The sequence below is a fragment of the Salvelinus fontinalis genome, chromosome 29 (assembly GCF_029448725.1).
Source record: "Salvelinus fontinalis isolate EN_2023a chromosome 29, ASM2944872v1, whole genome shotgun sequence".
NCBI classification, from domain to species: domain Eukaryota; kingdom Metazoa; phylum Chordata; class Actinopteri; order Salmoniformes; family Salmonidae; genus Salvelinus; species Salvelinus fontinalis.
This window is the reverse complement of record NC_074693.1, coordinates 10,012,083-10,033,863: the sequence shown is the minus strand read 5'-3', so window position 1 is coordinate 10,033,863 and position 21,781 is coordinate 10,012,083. Positions and strand designations below refer to the sequence as shown.

The window sequence follows — 21,781 nt, the reverse complement described above, 5'->3', positions numbered from 1 at the left end:
CAACTATTTCTGTCTTACAATCTCTCTCCACCAGGTGTAGCACTTCTCTCATCGTTTATAAACAAGAAATGGACAGTGACGGGGGTAAGGCGGTGATACCTAGTCATTTTTTGCGGCATCATAGCATGCGATAATCATTCTCAAAGCCGCTGTTTACTTCTAAGATCACTTTAGCACCGCCCTAAACACCCGATTCAAATTCGACACAAACCTTCAAAGAGGTATGTAATGACACATTATATAAACTCTTTATAGTGTTTTATTTACATTTTAGAGGCGATAAGGTGATAAGTTGGACAGATCGAGTGAAAAAAAGCAATTTTCCCACACGGCATCTCTCCTTCTCACTATCACGCATTAGTTTCGCTTCCCCTCCTGCCATTTTTAAAAAGACCTGACGGGGCTCATTGCCTGCTTGAATTATGCAGAAACGAGCAGCGTTTAGGTCATGTAATTGATTTTGTTGGAAAGGGGAGAAATTGTGCTTTACAATGGTATTGCCATTACAGTTGATCTGGAAGTATTACGTTTTGGGGCGCTAAAATAAGGGCAATTGTACGGACCAAGGCAATGTACGAGATTACGTTAGCTTTGTTTATTAAGAAGTCATTGAAAATAGATGCCATTTTATAGTTATTGAATTGTAATTTCAGTTTACTTCCTGAATTGACTGTCTTCAATTCGAATTGACCCAAACCCTGACTTACACACACAGGTATATGAACATAACACACACCAATACACAGATAACACACACCAATACACACATAACACACACCAACACACATATAACACACACCAATACACAGATAACACACACCAATACACACATAACACACACCAATACACGCATAACACACACCAATACATACATAACACACACAGTTACACAAAACTGGACTGTACACACACTTACAGTATACACACATTTATGGAATTGAATTGACTTCCTGGTCTGAGCTTCCTGAAAGTGTAATTGTCTGTCCTCCTGCAGTATGACTACATGGAACGCTTGGACGGTAAAGAGAAGTGGAGTGTTGTTGAGTCTCCTCGAGAACGTCGCAGCATCCAGACTGTGGTTCTAAACGAAGCAGTGTTTGTTCAGTACCTGGACCCGGGAGCATGGCATCTAGCCTTCTACAACGACGGACGAGAAAGAGAGACCGTCTCCTTCAACACTGCTGTAATGGGTGAGAGAGAGGGAGAGGGAAGGTGAACGAGGGGGGAAGATAGAAGGGGAGGGAGAGAGAAAGATAGAAAGGGCGGGAGAGAGGGAGAGAAGGGGGAGAGAAATATAGAAGGGGAGGGAGAGGGAGACGGGGAGAGAAAGGAGGGAGAGAGAGAGAAATATCCTTCAACACGGGTGTAATGGGTTAGGAGAGAGAAAGAGGGGAGAGAGGGAGAGGGGTAGGAAGAGAGAGGGGGAGAGAGGGAGAGGGGTAGGAAGAGAGAGGGGGAGAGAGGGAGAGGGGTATGAAGAGAGAGGGGGAGAGAGGGAGAGGGGTAGGAAGAGAGAGGGGGGAGAGAGTATACATAACTTTCACCCCTCTCAAGCGCAGAAGTTTAACTTTCACCCAATCCTACTCTCACGATTAGCCTGCCAGCTCCTGTGGAGAGAGTGGGGGAACGGTGGAGGGTAGAGTAGGTTTGAGTTAGGTAAGGCATCGTGATTAGAGAGGGAAGTGGAGAGAGGGAGAGAGCTGGAGACAGAAAGAGGGAGAGAGGGAAGTGGAGAGAGGTGGAGACAGTGAGGGAGAAAGGAAAGTGGAGAGAGGGAGAGCGGTGGAGACAGGGAGGGAGAGGGAAGTGGAGAGAGGTGAAGACAGAGAGCAGGACGTGGAGAGAGATGGAGCGAGAGGGAGGGCAGTGGAGACAGAAGGAGGGAGATAGAGAATGGGAGAGAGGTGGAGAGAGAAAGGGATGTGGAGAGAGTGAGAGGGATGGAGAGAGAAAGGGATGGATGGAGAGAGAAAGGGGGGGATGGAGAGAGAAAGGGAGGGAAGGAGAGAGAAAGGTGAGGGATGGATTGAGAAAGGGAGGGCTGGAGAGAGAACGGGAGGGATGGAGAGAGAAAGGGATGGATGGAAAGAGAAAGGGATGGATGGAGAGAGAGCGGGAGGGCTGGAGAGAGAACGGGAGGGATGGAGAGAGCACGGGAGGGATGGATTGAGAAAGGGAGGGATTGAGAAAGGGAGGGCTGGAGAGAGAACGGGATGGATGGAGAGAGAACGGGAGGGATGGAGAGAGCACGGGAGGGATGGATTGAAAAAGGGAGGGCTGGAGAGAGAAAGGGATGGATGGATTGAGAAAGGGAGGGCTGGAGAGAGAAAGGGAGGGAAGGAGAGAGAAAGGTGAGGGATGGATTGAGAAAGGGAGGGCTGGAGAGAGAAAGGGATGGATGGAGAGAGAAAGGGATGGATGGAGAGAGAAAGGGATGGATGGAGAGAGAAAGGGAGGGATGGAGAGAGAAAGGGAGGGATGGAGAGAGAAAGGGATGGATGGAGAGAGAAAGGGAGGGATGGAGAGAGAAAGGGATGGATGGAGAGAGAACGGGAGGGATGGAGAGAGAAAGGGAGGGATGGAGAGAGAAAGGGAGGGATGGAGAGAGAAAGGGAGGGATGGAGAGAGAAAGGGATGGATGGAGAGAGAAAGGGATGGATGGAGAGAGAACGGGAGGGATGGAGAGAGCACGGGAGGGATGGCGAGAGAAAGGGATGGATGGAGAGAGAACGGGAGGGATGGAGAGAGCACGGGAGGGATGGATTGAGAAAGGGATGGATGGATGGAGAGAGAAAGGGATGGATGGAGGGAGTGAAAACCTCCTCAGTGTTCTTATCTAAACCTGTTCACCTCACACAAGCCACTTAGACATGGGTAGAGTGCTGAAAACACACACACACACAACCAAAACACACACAGAGCAAAGAATGTGGAGAGGAACACATGCACCTGAATAAAGTATTGATGACCCTGGGGATCAGAGCAAAGGAGAAACACACAGAACTGAAGGAGGAGAGGAGACATGGATAGAGGGAGGAGAGGAGAGAAGGAGGAGAGGAGATAGAATAGAGGGAGGGGATGAAAGAAGGAGAGGGGGAGAGAGGATAGAGAGAGATGAGGAGAGAGGGAGAAGAGAAGAAAGGATACAGGGAGAGGAGGAGAGAGGGAGAGAAGGAGAGAGGATAGAGGGAGAGGAGGAGAAGAGGATAGAGGGAGAGGAGGAGAAGAGGATAGAGGGAGAGGAGGAGAGAGGATAGAGGGAGAGGAGGAGAGATGAGAGGAGGAGAGAGGAGAGGGGGAGAGGAGGAGAGAGGGAGAGGATAGAGGGAGAGGAGGAGAGAGGATGGAGGGAGAGGAGGAGAGATGGGAAAGAGGGAGAGAGGGAGAGGAGGATAGCGGGAGAGGAGGAGAGAGGATAGAGGGAGAGGAGGAGAGAGGATAGAGGGAGAGGAGGAGAGAGGATAGAGGGAGAGGAGGAGAGAGGATAGAGGGAGAGGAGGAGAGAGGATAGAGGGAGAGGAGGAGAGAGGATAGAGGGAGAGGAGGAGAGATGATAGAGGGAGAGGAGGAGAGGGGATAGAGGGAGAGGAGGGGAGAGGATAGAGGGAGAGGAGGAGAGAGAATAGAGGGAGAGGAGGAGAGATGATAGAGGGAGAGGAGGAGAGGGGATAGAGGTAGAGGAGGAGAGAGGATGGAGGGAGAGGAGGAGAGAAGATAGAGGGAGAGGAGGAGAGAGGATAGAGGGAGAGGAGGAGAAAGAGAAGATGAGAAAGAGAAGAGACAGAAGTGTCAAGACAGATGGAAGAAGGGTAAGAGCGGAGAGAGATCATTTTAGAGGAGGAGAAGCAGGGGACTAAATGTTGAAATAGTGAAACATGATTTAGACAGCATGGATGGATTGTATTTCCTGTCAACGGAGCAGTGGGCGGTTTATGAGTCTGCTGTAACAATATGAAATGTGATTTTTTTGTGTTGAGTTTGACACCTATCTCCTCTCTCTATTCTCCCATTACAGACTCGGTACAGGAGTGTCCCCGTAATTGTCATGGCAACGGAGAGTGTGTGTCTGGTGTGTGTCACTGCTTCCCTGGGTTCCATGGCATGGACTGCTCCAAAGGTAGACACACACACACACACAAACACACACACTCACACGAACACAAACACACTTGTGTAGAGACAGTACTGTGATACATGGCGGTTTAGAGCCAACATGTCTCTTAGTTCACCTGGGGAAGAAGACTGTTCACTGATTAATAGTTTAGTTACCTCTCTGTGTAATTACTTGGCTCTCTCTACCGCAAGCACACACACACACACACACACACACATACACACACACGCACACACGCACACCCTCCAAACTCGTCATCAAGCTCGAGACCCTGGGTCTCGACCCCGCCCTGTGCAACTGGGTCCTGGACTTCCTGACGGGCCGCCCCCAGGTGGTGAGGGTAGGTAACAACATCTCCACCCCGCTGATCCTCAACACTGGGGCCCCACAAGGGTGCGTTCTGAGCCCTCTCCTGTACTCCCTGTTCACCCACGACTGCGTGGCCATGCACGCCTCCAACTCAATCATCAAGTTTGCGGATGACACTACAGTGGTAGGCTTGATTACCAACAACGACGAGACGGCCTACAGGGAGGAGGTGAGGGCCCTCGGAGTGTGGTGTCAGGAAAATAACCTCACACTCAACGTCAACAAAACAAAGGAGATGATTGTGGACTTCAGGAAACAGCAGAGGGAGCACCCCCCTATCCACATCGACGGGTCAGCAGTGGAGAAGGTGGAAAGTTTTAAGTTCCTCGGCGTACACATCACGGACAAACTGAATTGGTCCACCCACACAGACAGCGTCGTGAAGAAGGCGCAGCAGGGCCTCTTCAACCTCAGGAGGCTGAAGAAATTCGGCTTGTCACCAAAAGCACTCACAAACTTCTACAGATGCACAATCGAGAGCATCCTGTCGGGCTGTATCACCGCCTGGTACGGCAACTGCTCCGCCCACAACCGTAAGGCTCTCCAGAGGGTAGTGAGGTCTGCAGAACGCATCACCGGGGGCAAACTACCTGCCCTCCAGGACACCTACACCACCCGAAGTCACAGGAAGGCCATAAAGATCATCAAGGACAACAACCACCCAAGCCACTGCCTGTTCACCCCGCTATCATCCAGAAGGCGAGGTCAGTACAGGTGCATCAAAGCAGGGACCGAGAGACTGAAAAACAGCTTCTATCTCAAGGCCATCAGACTGTTAAACAGCCACCACTAACATTTAGCGGCCGCTGCCAACATACTGACTCAACTCCAGCCACTTTAAAAATGGGAATTGATGGAAATTATGTAAAAATGTACCACTAGCCACTTTAAACAATGCCACTTAATATAATGTTTACATACCCTACATTACCCATCTCATATGTATATACTGTACTCTATATCATCTACTGCATCTTGCCATCTTTATGTAATACATGTACCACTAGTCACTTTAAACTATGCCACTTTATGTTTGCATACCCTACAGTACTCATCTCATATGTATATACCGTACTCTATACCATCTACTGCATCTTGCCTATGCCGTTCTGTACCACCACTCATTCATATATCTTATGTACATATTCTTTACCCCTTTACACTTGTGTGTGTATAAGGTAGTAGTTGTGGAATTGTTAGGTTAGATTACTTGTTGGTTATTACTGCATTGTCGGAACTAGAAGCACAAGCATTTCGCTACACTCGCATTAACATCTGCTAACCATGTGTATGTGACTAATAAAATTTGATTTGATTTGATTTGATTTGACACACACACGCACACACGCGCACACACACGCACGCACGCACGCACACACACACGCACATGACTCTCAGACGTACTGTTATTTACTCTGTTATGACCCCCTGACATACTGTTATTTACTCTGTTATGACCCTCAGACATACTGTTATTTACTCTCATCAGACATACTGTTATTTACTCTGTTTTGACCCCCTGACATACTGTTATTTACTCTGTTGTGACCCTCAGACATACTGTTATTTACTCTGTTGTGACCCTCAGTCATACTGTTATTTACTCTGTTGTGACCCCCCGACATACTGTTATTTACTCTGTTATGACCCTCAGACATACTGTTATTTACTCTGTTGTGACCCTCAGACATACTGTTATTTACTCTGTTGTGACCCTCTGACATACTGTTATTTACTCTGTTATGACCCTCAGACATACTGTTATTTACTCTGTTGTGACCCTCAGACATACTGTTATTTACTCTGTTGTGCCCTCAGACATACTGTTATTTACTCTGTTATGACCCTCAGACATACTGTTATTTACTCTGTTATGACCCCCTGACTTACTGTTATTTACTCTGTTATGACCATCAGACATACTGTTATTTACTCTGTTATGACCCTCAGACATACTGTTATTTACTCTGTTATGACCCTCAGACATACTGTTATTTACTCTGTTATGACCCTCAGACATACTGTTATTTACTCTGTTGTGACCCTCTGACATACTGTTATATCGAATCCAAGATGGCGTAGATGGCGTAGCAGTCAGATGTCCTTTGTCCTCGTCTTGTCCCGTGTATATATATTTTATATATTTTTTTTCGCATATCTTTTTATATATATATTCTTTTCTTCTTAAAAACTCAACTTCAAAACACTCTCCTGCAACCCACCTCACCAAATGTGGTGCGGATCTGTTTTTTTTTTCTTCCTCAAAAGTATTATTCACCTCGTATCCGAAATCTACAACAGAAGCTAACCAGAAGTTAGCCAGCTCACAAGCTAACGTTAGTAGTTCAGCTAACCACAGCTAGCGCTCATCAGCTATCCTTTAGCTCGGAAAACTATTGCCAGTTTTGTACAACGCGACTCAGACCAGAGCATACCAGACCTATTTTCTCTCCATATCCCCGGATTTTTACCTCAAGCTCTGGACATTTACACCTGGATCTTGCAGCTACCTAGCTGCTATCCGAGTGACTATCGGCTAACATCAATTCCGGAGCAAACACCAATTATCCCGGAGCTAGCCAGCTGAAGAGTTCCATCAGCCACTCCTGGGCTACAATCACCTATCCGGACCCGTTTTACTGCCGATGCGGAGCCCCACCGGGCCTTCACGACTGGGATACCGACGTTATCTGCCCGAGGGAGTATTTCAACCGGCCCCTCCATCGCGACGTAACCTGAACGTCCATATACTAACTGCGGCCCGCTAATCGTTAGCTGTCTTGAGCATATCGGCTGCTATCTGAACAGGTCTATCGAACAATCTTCTTAGGCCACTATAACTATTTTGACAATTGGATTGGTCCCCTCTACCACACGGAACCCCACTAATCTACCGACGGAATTGCACGGTGTGGCTAAAAACAGACCTCCATCTTCTGCTAGCTTGCTACCCATGACTAGCTGTCTGAATCACGAAGCTAGCACCAGTTAGCAAACACAATTCTACAACTCACAACCTCTCTTTCGCCACCGCCATCCGGCTTGGATTCTCTGTCGACACGACCACGTCTGGTCTGCAGACAAATACCCCATCCGCTGTGCCCTCAACCGGCCTCCGTCTGAGCAGACCCCCTCCGTCTGAGCAGACCACCCCCCCGGGCTACTAACTTTAAACGCCGCGGGCTAGCTTAGTGGAGGCCTCACTACTCCATCTACGGCTGCCCCTGGACACTATGATCACTTGGCTACATAGCTGATGCCTGCTTGACTGTCCATTAATTCACGGTACTCCATTCTGTTTATTTGTGTTTTATCTGTCGGCTCTGTGCCTTAACTCAGGATCTGTGTGTAGTTAATCCGACCCTCTCTGCCCAGTCGTCGCCATTTTTACCTTCTGTTGCTGTGTTAGCTGACTAGCTGCTGTTATCTCACCTGCTGTTTTAGCTAGCTCTCCCAATCATGACCTGCAATCACTTTATGCCTTATTGTATGTCTCTCTCAAATATCAATATGCCTTGCATACTGTTGTTCAGGCTAGTTATCATTGTTTTGGTTTGCAATGGACCCCGTAGTTCCACTCTCCGTACCTCTGATACCTCCTTTGTCCCACCCCCCACACATGCGGTGACCTCACCCATTGAGACCAGCATGTCCAGAGATACAACCTCTCTTATCATCACCCAGTGCCTGGGCTTGCCTCCGCTGTACCCGTGCCCCACCATACCCTGGTCTGCACATTATGCCCAGAATCTATTCTACCACGCCCATAAATCTGCTCCTTTTATTCCTTGTCCCCAACGCTCTAGGCGACCAGTTTTGATAGCCTTTAGCCGCACACTCATCCTACTACTCCTCTGTTCCTCGGGTGATGTGGAGGTAAACCCAGGCCCTGCATGTCCCCAGTCACCCTCATTTGTTGACTTCTGTGATCGAAAAAGCCTTGGCCTCATGCATGTCAACATCAGAAGCCTCCTCCCTAAGTTTGCCTTACTCACCGCTTTAGCACACTCTGCCAACCCTGATGTCCTTGCCGTGTCTGAATCCTAGCTTAGGAAGGCCACCAAAAACTCTGAGATTTCCATACCCAACTATAACACTTTCCGTCAAGATAGAACTGCCAAAGGGGGAGGAGTTGCAATCTACTGCAGAGATAGCCTGCAAAGTTCTGTCATACTTTCCAAGTCTATGCCCAAACAGTTCGAACTTCTAATTTTAAAAATTAATCTCTCCAGAAATAAGTCTCTCACTGTTGCCGCCTGCTACCGACCCCCCTCAGCTCCCAGCTGTGCCCTGGACACCATCTGTGAATTGATCGCTCCCCATCTAGCTTCAGAGTTTGTTCTGTTAGGTGACCTAAACTGGGATATGCTTAACACCCCGGCATTCCTACAATCTAAGCTTGATGCCCTCAATCTCACACAAATCATCAAGGAACCCACCAGGTACAACCCTAAATCCGTAAACATGGGCACCCTAATAGACATTATCCTGACCAACTTGCCCTCCAAATACACCTCTGCTGTCTTCAATCAAGATCTCAGCGATCACTGCCTCATTGCCTGTATCCGCCACGGGTCCACGGTCAAACGACCACCCCTCATCACTGTCAAACGCTCCCTGAAACACTTCTGCGAGCAGGCCTTTCTAATCGACCTGGCCCGGGTACCCTGGAAGGATATTGACCTCATCCCGTCAGTTGAGGATGCCTGGTCATTCTTTAAAAGTTACTTCCTCACCATATTAGATAAGCATGCTCCGTTCAAAAAATGCAGAACCAAGAACAGATATAGCCCTTGGTTCACTCCAGACCTGACTGCCCTCGACCAGCACAAAAACATCCTGTGGCGAACTGCAATAGCATCGAAGAGCCCCCGTGATATGCAACTGTTCAGGGAAGTCAGGAACCAATACACGCAGTCAGTCAGGAAAGCAAAGGCCAGCTTTTTCAAGCAGAAATTTGCATCCTGTAGCTCTAACTCCAAAAAGTTCTGGGATACTGTAAAGTCCATGGAAAACAAGAGCACCTCCTCCCAGCTGCCCACTGCACTGAGGCTAGATAACACGGTCACCACTGATAAGTCCGTGATAATCGAAAACTTCAACAAACATTTCTCAATGGCTGGCCATGCCTTCCACCTGGCGACTCCAACCTTGGCCAACAGCCCCGCCCCCCCCGCTGCTACTCGCCCAAGCCTCCCCAGCTTCTCCTTTACCCATATCCAGATAGCAGATGTTCTGAAAGAGCTGGAAAACCTGGACCCATACAAATCAGCTGTGCTTGACAATCTGGACCCCCTATTTCTGAAACTGTCCGCCGCCATTGTCGCACCCCCTATTACCAGCCTGTTCAACCTCTCCTTCGTATCATCTGAGATCCCCAAGGATTGGAAAGCTGCCGCTGTCATCCCCCTCTTCAAAGGGTGAGACACCCTGGACCCAAACTGTTACAGACCTATATCCATCCTGCCCTGCCTAGCTAAGGTCTTCGAAAGCCAAGTCAACAAACAGATCACTGACCATCTCGAATCCCACCGTACCTTCTCCGCTGTGCAATCCGGTTTCCGAGCCGGTCACGGGTGCACCTCAGCCACGCTCAAGGTACTAAACGATATCATAACCGCCATCGATAAAAGACATTACTGTGCAGCCGTCTTCATCGACCTGGCCAAGGCTTTCGACTCTGTCAATCACCATATTCTTATCGGCAGACTCAATAGCCTCGGTTTTTCTAATGACTGCCTTGCCTGGTTCACCAACTACTTTGCAGACAGAGTTCAGTGTGTCAAATCGGAGGGCATGTTGTCCGGTCCTCTGGCAGTCTCTATGGGGGTACCACAGGGTTCAATTCTCGGGCCGACTCTTTTCTCTGTATACATCAATGATGTTGCTCTTGCTGCGGGCGATTCCCTGATCCACCTATACGCAGACGACACCATTCTGTATACTTCCGGCCCTTCCCTGGACACTGTGCTATCTAACCTCCAAACGAGCTTCAATGCCATACAACACTCCTTCCGTGGCCTCCAACTGCTCTTAAATGCTAGTAAAACCAAATGCATGCTTTTCAACCGTTCGCTGCCTGCACCCGCACGCCCGACTAGCATCACCACCCTGGACGGTTCCGACCTAGAATATGTGGACATCTATAAGTACCTAGTTGTCTGGCTAGACTGCAAACTCTCCTTCCAGACTCATATCAAACATCTCCAATCCAAAATCAAATCTAGAGTCGGCTTTCTATTCCGGAACAAAGCCTCCTTCACTCACGCCGCCAAACTTACCCTAGTAAAACTGACTATCCTACCGATCCTCGACTTCGGCGATGTCATCTACAAAATAGCTTCCAATACTCTACTCAGCAAACTGAATGCAGTTTATCACAGTGCCATCCGTTTTGTTACTAAAGCACCTTATACGACCCACCACTGCGACCTGTATGCCCTAGTCGGCTGGCCCTCGCTACATGTTCGTCGTCAGACCCACTGGCTCCAGGTCATCTACAAGGCTATGGTAGGTAAAGTGCCGCCTTATCTCAGTTCACTGGTCACGATGGCTACACCCACCCGTAGCACGCGCTCCAGCAGGTGTATCTCACTGATCATCCCTAAAGCCAAAACCTCATTTGGACGCCTTTCCTTCCAGTTCTCTGCCTCCTGCGACTGGAACGAATTGCAAAAATCTCTGAAGTTGGAGACTTTTATCTCCCTCAACAACTTTAAAAATCTGCTATCCGAGCAGCTAACCGATCGCTGCAGCTGTACATAGTCCATCTGTAAACTACCCACCCAATTTACCTACCTCACCCCCATACTGCTTTTATTTATTTACTTTTCTGCTCTTTTGCACACCAGTATCTCTTCTTGCACATGATCATCTGATGATTTTTCACTCCAGTGTTAATCTGCTAAATTGTAATTATTCGATTTATTGCCTACCTCATGCCTTTTGCACACATTGTATATAGATTCTCTTTTTCCTACCATGTTATTGACTTGTTTATTGTTTACTCCATGTGTAACTCTGTGTTGTTGTCTGTTCACACTGCTATGCTTTATCTTGGCCAGGTCGCAGTTGCAAATGAGAACTTGTTCTCAACTAGCCTACCTGGTTAAATAAAGGTGAAATAAAAAATAAATAAAAATTTTTACTCTGTTGTGACCCTCTAACATACTGTTATTTACTCTGTTGTGACCCTCTAACATACTGTTATTTACTCTGTTGTGACCCTCTGACATACTGTTATTTACTCTGTTGTGACCCACATACATACTGTTATTTACTCTGTTATGACCCTCAGACATACTGTTATTTACTCTGTTTTGACCCCCTGACATACTGTTATTTACTTTGTTGTGACCCTCTGACATACTGTTATTTACTCTGTTGTGACCCTCAGACATACTGTTATTTACTCTCATCAGACATACTGTTATTTACTCTGTTATGACCATCAGACATACTGTTATTTACTCTGTTGTGACCCTCAGGCATACTGTTATTTACTCTGTTGTGACCCTCAGACATACTATTATTTACTCTGTTGTGACCCTCAGACATACTGTTATTTACTCTGTTGTGACCCTCTGACATACTGTTATTTGCTCTGTTGTGACCCTCTGACATACTGTTATTTACTCTGTTATGAACCTCAGACATACTGTTATTTACTCTGTTGTGACCCTCTGACATACTGTTATTTACTCTGTTGTGACCCTCTGACATACTGTTATTTACTCTGTTGTGACCCTCAGACATACTGTTATTTACTCTGTTGTGACCCTCTGACATACTGTTATTTGCTCTGTTGTGACCCTCTGACATACTGTTATTTACTCTGTTATGAACCTCAGACATACTGTTATTTACTCTGTTGTGACCCTCTGACATACTGTTATTTACTCTGTTGTGACCCTCTGACATACTGTTATTTACTCTGTTATGACCCTCAGACATACTGTTATTTACTCTGTTATGACCCTCAGACATACTGTTATTTACTCTGTTGTGACCCTCAGACATACTGTTATTTACTCTGTTGTGACCCTCAGACATACTGTTATTTACTCTCATCAGACATACTCTTATTTACTCTGTTATGACCCTCAGACATACTGTTATTTACTCTGTTGTGACCCTCAGACATACTGTTATTTACTCTGTTGTGACCCTCTGACATACTGTTATTTACTCTGTTGTGACCCTCTGACATACTGTTATTTACTCTGTTGTGACCCTCTGACATACGGTTATTTACTCTGTTGTGACCCTCTGACATACTGTTATTTACTCTGTTGTGACCCTCAGACATACTGTTATTTACTCTGTTGTGACCCTCTGACATACGGTTATTTACTCTGTTGTGACCCTCTGACATACGGTTATTTACTCTGTTATGACCCTCTGACATACTGTTATTTACTCTGTTGTGACCCTCAGACATTCTGTTCTCTGACCACCTCTGTATATCTTTTTCCCCTTCTCCCTTTCCCTCTCCTTCTCTCTCTTTCTCTCTCTCTTTCTCTCTCTCTCTCTCTCTCCCTCTCTCTCTCTCTCTCTCTCTCTCTCTCTCTCTCTCTCTCTCTCTCTCTCTCTCTCTCTCTCTCTATATCCCTCCCTCCCTCCCTCCCTCCCTCCCTCCCTCCCTCCCTCTCTCTCTCTCCAGAGGCCTGTCCAGTGCTGTGTAGTGGTAATGGTCAGTATGATAAGGGATCCTGTATCTGCTACAGTGGATGGAAGGGAGCTGAGTGTGCCGTCCCCACCACCCACTGCATTGACCCTCTATGTAGTGGACATGGGACCTGTACTGGCGGGAACTGTGTCTGCTCCCTGGGGTACAAGGGAGACAACTGTGCCAAAGGTGAGGAGAGGGAGTGTGTGTTTGGGGGTGGCTGGGTTTGTGGGTGGGTAGGTTGGTGGATGTGTGTTTGAGGAGGGGTATCGGATGTGTGTAAGTTGACTATATAAACAATTTGGTGTGTCAGGGAGTGTGTGATAGGATGGAAGATGTGTGGTGTGTAGCACACCTCTCACACACACACACAGCAGCCTCCCAGTCCCAGCTCGTCATAGCGTCCTCTGCCTCCCCAGTGGTCCTGTTGTGTTTCTCTATATACAGATGAGGAGCAGCCAGGTACCAGGTTACATCTGTTCTATTCATCCTGTTAAGATGGATCCGCATGATATACATTCAGAGAGAGGGGTGAGAGAGATAGAGAGAAAGAGGGGGAGGGAGAGAGAGAGGGGGAGAAAGAGAAAGAGAGAGAGAGAGGTGAGGGAGAGAAAGAGAGGGGAAGAGAGAGAGGAAGAGAGAGAGAGAAAGAGATCAGAATTTTCCTCCACTCTTCATTTCCCCCTCCACCCCTCCTTTCCAGCTCTCTGTTTCCTATCCACCCCCCTCTATCTCTCACTCAAATGTGATATTCATCACGCCATCACACCCGAGTCACTCAAACGATTTACCTGAAGTGGTGATGACACATAAATCTATACGTGACCCTCTGTTTCTGCCTCGCCAACAGAATGGAGCGCACAGACAGCAGCATGTGAAAACAAGTGGGGAGGGACATTATAGACAGGTGGGGAGATGGAGGGGCGGTGGATGAGAGGAGAGGGTAGTCAGCAGGGGGAAAGGGGGATGAGAGGAGAGAGTGGGTAGTCAGCAGGGGGAAAGGGGGATGAGAGGAGAGAGGGGGTAGTCAGCAGGGGGAAAGGGGGATGAGAAGAGAGAGGGGGTAGTCAGCAGGGGGAAAGGGGGATGAGAGGAGAGAGTGGGTAGTCAGCAGGGGGAAAGGGGGATGAGAAGAGAGAGTGGGTAGTCAGCAGGGGGAAAGGGGGATGAGAGGAGAGAGGGGGTAGTCAGCAGGGGGAAAGGGGGATGAGAGGAGAGAGTGGGTAGTCAGCAGGGGGAAAGGGGGATGAGAAGAGAGAGGGGGTAGTCAGCAGGGGGAAAGGGGGATGAGAGGAGAGAGTGGGTAGTCAGCAGGGGGAAAGGGGGATGAGAGGAGAGAGGGGGTAGTCAGCAGGGGGAAAGGGGGATGAGAGGAGAGAGTGGGTAGTCAGCAGGGGGAAAGGGGGATGAGAAGAGAGAGGGGGTAGTCAGCAGGGGGAAAGGGGGATGAGAGGAGAGAGGGGGTAGTCAGCAGGGGGAAAGGGGGATGAGAGGAGAGAGTGGGTAGTCAGCAGGGGGAAAGGGGGATGAGAGGAGAGAGTGGGTAGTCAGCAGTGGGAAAGGGGGATGAGAGGAGAGAGGAGAGAGGGGGTAGTCAGCAGGGGGAAAGGGGGATGAGAGGAGAGAGTGGGTAGTCAGCAGGGGGAAAGGGGGATGAGAGGAGAGAGGGGGAAGTCAGCAGGGGGAAAGGGGGATGAGAGGAGAGAGGGGGTAGTCAGCAGGGGGAAAGAGGGATGAGAGGAGAGAGTGGGTAGTCAGCAGGGGGAAAGGGGGATGAGAAGAGAGAGTGGGTAGTCAGCAGGGGGAAAGGGGGATGAGAGGAGAGAGGGGCTAGTCAGCAAGGGGAAAGGGGGATGAGAGGAGAGAGTGGGTAGTCAGCAGGGGGAAAGGGGGATGAGAGGAGAGAGGAGAGAGGGGGTAGTCAGCAGGGGGAAAGGGGGATGAGAAGAGAGAGTGGGTAGTCAGCAGGGGGAAAGGGGGATGAGAGGAGAGAGGGGCTAGTCAGCAAGGGGAAAGGGGGATGAGAGGAGAGAGTGGGTAGTCAGCAGGGGGAAAGGGGGATGAGAGGAGAGAGGAGAGAGGGGGTAGTCAGCAGGGGGAAAGGGGGATGAGAGGAGAGAGGGGGTAGTCAGCAGGGGGAAAGGGGGATGAGAGGAGAGAGTGGGTAGTCAGCAGGGGGAAAGGGGGATGAGAAGAGAGAGTGGGTAGTCAGCAGGGGGAAAGGGGGATGAGAGGAGAGAGGGGGTAGTCAGCAGGGGGAAGGGGGATGAGAGGAGAGAGTGGGTAGTCAGCAGGGGGAAAGGGGGATGAGAGGAGAGAGTGGGTAGTCAGCAGGGGGAAAGGGGGATGAGAGGAGAGAGGAGAGAGGGGGTAGTCAGCAGGGGGAAAGGGGGATGAGAGGAGAGAGTGGGTAGTCAGCAGGGGGAAAGGGGGATGAGAAGAGAGAGTGGGTAGTCAGCAGGGGGAAAGGGGGATGAGAGGAGAGAGTTGGTAGTCAGCAGGGGGAAAGGGGGATGAGAGGAGAGAGTGGGTAGTCAGCAGGGGGAAAGGGGGATGAGAAGAGAGAGTGGGTAGTCAGCAGGCGGAAAGGGGGATGAGAGGAGAGAGGGGGTAGTCAGCAGGGGGAAAGGGGGATGAGAAGAGAGAGTGGGTAGTCAGCAGGGGGAAAGGGGGATGAGAGGAGAGAGTGGGTAGTCAGCAGGGGGAAAGGGGGATGAGAGGAGAGAGTGGGTAGTCAGCAGGGGGAAAAGGGGATGAGAAGAGAGAGGGGAGGTAAAGAAGTAGGGAGAGAGTGGGGGGGAGGTGTCGAACAGAGGGAGTTGGGAGAATGAGAGGAGGAGGAGAGCAGGAGGTGGGGAGGGAGGTGTCGAACAGGGGGAGTTGGGGGAATGAGAGGAGGAGGAGAGCAGGAGGTGGGGAGGGAGGTGTCGAACAGAGGGACTTGGGGGAATGAGAGGAGGCGGAGAGCAGGAGGTGGGGAGGGAGGTGTCAAACAGAGGGAGTTGGGGGAATGAGAGGAGGAGGAGAGGAGGAGAGCAGGAGGTTGGCGAGGGAGGTGTCGAACAGAGGGGGTTGGGAGAATGAGAGGAGGAGTAGAGCAGGAGGTGGGGAGGGAGGTGTCGAACAGAGGGAGTTGGGAGAATGAGAGGAGGAGGAGAGCAGGAGGTGGGGAGGGAGGTGTCGAACAGAGGGAGTTGGGGGAATGAGAGGAGGAGGAGAGCAGGAGGTGGGGAGGGAGGTGTCGAACAGAGGGACTTGGGGGAATGAGAGGAGGCGGAGAGCAGGAGGTGGGGAGGGAGGTGTCAAACAGAGGGAGTTGGGGGAATGAGAGGAGGAGGAGAGGAGGAGAGCAGGAGGTTGGCGAGGGAGGTGTCGAACAGAGGGGGTTGGGAGAATGAGAGGAGGAGTAGAGCAGGAGGTGGGGAGGGAGGTGTCGAACAGAGGGAGTTGGGAGAATGAGAGGAGGAGGAGAGCAGGAGGTGGGGAGGGAGGTGTCGAACAGAGGGAGTTGGGAGAATGAGAGGAGGAGGAGAGCAGGAGGTGGGGAGGGAGGTGTCAAACAGAGGGAGTTGGGGGAATGAGAGGAGGAGTAGAGCAGGTGGGGAGGGAGATGTCGAACAGAGGGAGTTGGGGGTATGAGAGGAGGATGAGAGCAGGAGGTGGGGAGGGGGACCTTACAGTTTGCCAGGAGGGGGTCATTTGTCAAATTGGTTTTCACTCACTGTTCATACTCATATCTGCCAGTCAGCCAGCTTGCCAATGTCAGATTATCCCCAGTGCATTGACACACACACATACACACATACACACAAACACACAAACACAAACACACAGACACAGGGAAGGTTATATGTGAGGAAACGTAGCCTTCTGAGTGAAAATTATTGACTTATTAAATGCCTGTGAAAGGCTGTGTGAAGAGAATTACTCAAGTGTATCACAGGATGCTATAGAAATCTTTAGAAATCACACATGAAGGAAACACGGAGCTAGTATTTCTCAGTATTTTAAACATTATTCTCTCTTTCTCTCTCTCTCCCCCTTTCTCTCTCTCTCTCTCTCTCTCTCTCCCTTTCTCTTTCTCTCTCCCTTTCTTTCTGTCTCTCTCCCCCTTTCTCTCTCTCTCTCTCTCTCCCTTTCTCTCTCTTTTTCTCACTCTCCTTCCCCCTTTCTTTCTCTCTCTTTCTCTTTCTCCCCCTTTCTCTCTCTCTTTCTCTCTCTCTTTCTCTCTCTCTCTTTTTCTCTCTCTTTTTCTCTTTCTCTCCCCCCTGTCTCTCTCTTTCTCTCTCTCTCTCTTTCTCTCTCTCTGTAGTGGACTGCCTGGACCCGACCTGTTCTAATAATGGTATCTGTGTGAATGGGGAGTGCCACTGTAAGCCCGGCTGGGGCGGTCCACACTGTGAGCTGCAGCGGGCACAGTGCCCAGACCAATGCCATGGCCACGGGGCATTCATACCAGACACTGGTCTCTGTAGCTGTGATCCCAACTGGATGGGACCAGACTGCTCTGTAGGTCAGTGGAACCCTATTCTGTAACCCATGACCCCTGACTCATACCTCTAACCCCTGACCCCTAATCCTTACCTCTAACCCTGATCGGATGGGACCAGACTGCTCTGTAGGGTGGTCCTAACCTCAACTCTTATTTAAATATTACCCAGTCTTCCTTGCCTCTTATCTAAACCCCAATCCAATTTACCCTGTGGCTTACCCTAACCCTAGATCTTACCCTAACCCTAGATCTTATGCCTAACCCGACCTCAACCCTAATGACAGTAGGATTTTTGTAGCTGTGTGTCCCTTTTCACATCTCTTTCTCCTCCCTCTTTACAGAGGTGTGTTCTGTGGACTGCGGGACCCACGGAGTGTGTTTGGGCGCAGCGTGTCAGTGTGAGGAGGGCTGGACGGGCTCCGGGTGTGACCAGCGAGTGTGTAACCCACTGTGCATCAAACATGGAACCTGCAAGGACGGCAAGTGCCAGTGTCACCAGGGCTGGAATGGAGAACACTGCACCATCGGTAGGTGGGGAGGGGAGGTGTGTTTGCGTGCGTGCGTGCGTGCGTGCGTGCGTGCAGGATAGATGGATGGAAGGTTGGATGCCTCGCTATTTTGATTTACCCACAATGCTTTGAAACAGGAAGTTTCATTTCCCTTTCACCATTTCATCCGAGCAGCGCTTTTCCTCAGAACACTCCGGTGTCAGAAACACAGTGGGTGGGGAAACAACACTTTGTGAGATCAACTGTTTGTTCCCCACTAGAAACTAGGGCAGCTTAGTATGCTGCGTCTTTCACAAGACAAAACCCTTCACTAGTCTGCTTGTCTGTGCTGATCTAGGTTATGCATGTGATCTAGGCTATGCATGTCCTTGCATTTTAAACTCCTTCCGTTCCTTTTTTCATAACGCCACTCTCTCTGCACGTTTCCTCTCAATGCAGACATGTGGGACTTGGTTGACAAAGGTAAAACTGTATTTTGGTTTTCAGCGTTTAGCTTCTCGTGCTGCATAGTAGTAGTAGCTAGTCGATGCTAGACGTCTGTGGGTTTGGGAATGGCTGGCGTTGGTAAGCTTGGCTCAGTAGACTAGTAGTCTGTGTGCTATCTGTCTGTCTGTCTGTCTGTCTGTCTGTCTGTCTGTCTGGGGTATAACAATCACTGCCAACCAGTGTTTTACCATCCACAGACACTGTAGCCAGGGGTTACCATCCACAACCTCACAACCACTGTAGCCATGGGTTACCATCCACAACCTCACAACCACTGTAGCCAGGGGGTACCATCCACAACCTCACAACCACTGTAGCTGGGGTTACCATCCACAACCACACAAACACTGTAGCCATGGGTTACCATCCACAACCACACAACCACTGTAGCCAGGGGTTACCATCCACAACCTCACAACCACTGTAGCTGGGGTTACCATCCACAACCACACAAACACTGTAGCCATGGGTTACCATCCACAACCTCACAACCACTGTAGCCAGGGGTTACCATCCACAACCTCACAGTCAGTGCAGCCATGGGTTACCATCCACAACCTCACAACCACTGTAGCCAGGGGTTACCATCCACAACCTCACAAACACTGTAGCCAGGGTTACCATCCACAACCTCACAAACACTGTAGCCAGGGTTACCATCCACAACCACACAAACACTGTAGCCATGGGTTACCATCCACAACCACACAAACACTGTAGACAGGGGTTACCATCCACAACCACACAAACACTGTAGCCAGGGTTACCATCCACAACCACACAAACACTGTGGCCATGGGTTACCATCCACAACCTCACAAACACTGTAGCCAGGGTTACCATCCACAACCTCAGACACTGTAGCTAGGGGTTACCATCCACAGCCACTGTATCCAGGGGTTACCATCCACAGCCCCTGTAGCCATGGGTTACCATCCACAACCTAAGCCATTGTAGCCAGACATTACCATCCACAGCCACTGTAGCCAGACATTACCATCCACAGCCACTGTAGCCAGACATTACCATTCACAGCCACTGTAGCCAGACATTACCATTCACAGCCACTGTAGCCAGACATTACCATCCACAGCCACTGTAGCCAGACATTACCATTCACAGTCACTCTAGCCAGACATTACCATTCACAGACACTGTAGCCAGACATTACCATTCACAGCCACTGTAGCCAGACATTACCATTCACAGCCACTGTAGCCAGACATTACCATTCACAGACACTGTAGCCAGACATTACCATCCACAGCCACTGTAGCCAGACATTACCATTCACAACCACTGTAGCCAGACATTACCATTCACAGCAACTGTAGCCAGACATTACCATTCACAGACACTGTAGCCAGACATTACCATCCACAGCCACTGTAGCCAGACATTACCATTCACAGCCACTGTAGCCAGACATGACCATTCACAGCCACTGTAGCCAGACATTACCATCCACAGCCACTGTGGCCAGACATTACCATTCACAGCAACTGTAGCCAGACATTACCATTCACAGCCACTGTAGGCAGACATTACCATCCACAGCCACTGTGGCCAGACATTACCATTCACAGCAACTGTAGCCAGACATTACCATTCACAGCCACTGTAGCCAGACATTACCATCCACAGCCACTGTAGCCAGACATTACCATTCACAGCCACTGTAGCCAGACATTACCATTCACAACCACTATAGCCAGACATTACCATTCACAGCCACTGTAGCCAGACATTACCGTTCACAGCCACTGTAGCCAGACATTACCATTCACAGCCACTGTAGCCAGACATTACCATTCACAGTCACTCTAGCCAGACATTACCATTCACAGCCACTGTAGCCAGACATTACCATTCACAACCACTGTAGCCAGACATTACCATCCACAGCCACTATAGCCAGACATTACCATCCACAGCCACTGTAGCCAGACATTACCATCCACAGCCACTCTAGCCAGACATTACCATTCACAGCCACTGTAGCCAGACATTACCATTCACAGCCACTGTAGCCAGACATTACCATTCACAGCCACTGTAGCCAGACATTACCATTCACAGCCACTGTAGCCAGACATTACCATCCACAGCCACTGTAGCCAGACATTACCATTCACAACCACTGTAGCCAGACATTACCATTCACAGCCACTGTAGCCAGACATTACCATTCACAGCCACTGTAGCCAGACATTACCATTCACAGCCACTGTAGCCAGACATTACCATCCACAGCCACTGTAGCCAGACATTACCATTCACAGCCACTGTAGCCAGACATTACCATTCACAGCCACTGTAGCCAGACATTACCATTCACAGCCACTGTAGCCAGACATTACCATCCACAGCCACTGTAGCCAGACATTACCATTCACAGCCACTGTAGCCAGACATTACCATCCACAGCCACTGTAGCCAGACATTACCATCTACAGCCACTGTAGCCAGACATTACCATTCACAGCCACTGTAGCCAGACATTACCATTCACAGCCACTGTAGCCAGACATTACCATTCACAGCCATTGTAGCCAGGGGTCATAGATCACAGTCTGTGTCTGTTAACCTTAATGTTGCCATGGTGAATTAATGATCATGACTGTCTACAGTAAGTGTACTCTGCAGAATGCCAAAGGGTCTGGACAGCTAAGGCACAGGAGGTGGTTCCCTAGTCCCAGTCACTGCATCCCAGCCACTCTCTCATATGAGGGTATATAACAGAACAGTACCCCTCAGCCTCTCTCTTATATGGGGGTATATAACAGAACACTCCCTCGGCCACTCTCTCATATGGGGGTACATAACAGAACAGCCCCTCAGCCACTCTCTCATATGGGGGTACATAACAGAACAGTCCCCCTCAGCCTCTCTCTCATATGGGGGTATATAACAGAACACTCCCACAGCCACTCTCTCATATGGGGGTATATAACAGAACACTCCCTCAGCCACTCTCTCATATGGGGGTATATAACAGAACACTCCTTCAGCCTCTCTCTCATATGGGGGTATATAACGGAACACTCCCTCAGCCTCTCTCTCATATGGGGGTATATAACAGAACACTCCCTCAGCCTCTCTCTCATATGGGGGTATATAACAGAACACTCCCTCAGCCACTC

The 21,781-nt window shown here is 49.5% G+C and overlaps 1 protein-coding gene across 2 annotated transcripts in view; it reads left to right on the top strand.

The window, feature by feature from the left end:
- The first annotated feature begins 197 nt into the window (after positions 1–197).
- Positions 198–21,781, top strand: part of LOC129827405 (teneurin-2-like) — a 103,480-nt gene continuing 81,896 nt past the window's right edge. The window contains exons 1-6 of one of the 2 annotated variants that reach the window (XM_055888225.1): positions 198–1,190; positions 4,016–4,117; positions 13,146–13,340; positions 17,464–17,664; positions 17,985–18,170; positions 18,591–18,614. In XM_055888225.1, coding sequence (XP_055744200.1) covers positions 1,004–1,190; positions 4,016–4,117; positions 13,146–13,340; positions 17,464–17,664; positions 17,985–18,170; positions 18,591–18,614 — 895 coding nt within the window. In that variant the 5' untranslated portion in view covers positions 198–1,003. The remainder of the gene's footprint in view (positions 1,191–4,015; positions 4,118–13,145; positions 13,341–17,463; positions 17,665–17,984; positions 18,171–18,590; positions 18,615–21,781) is intronic. The other variant, XM_055888226.1, reaches the window with a different exon arrangement.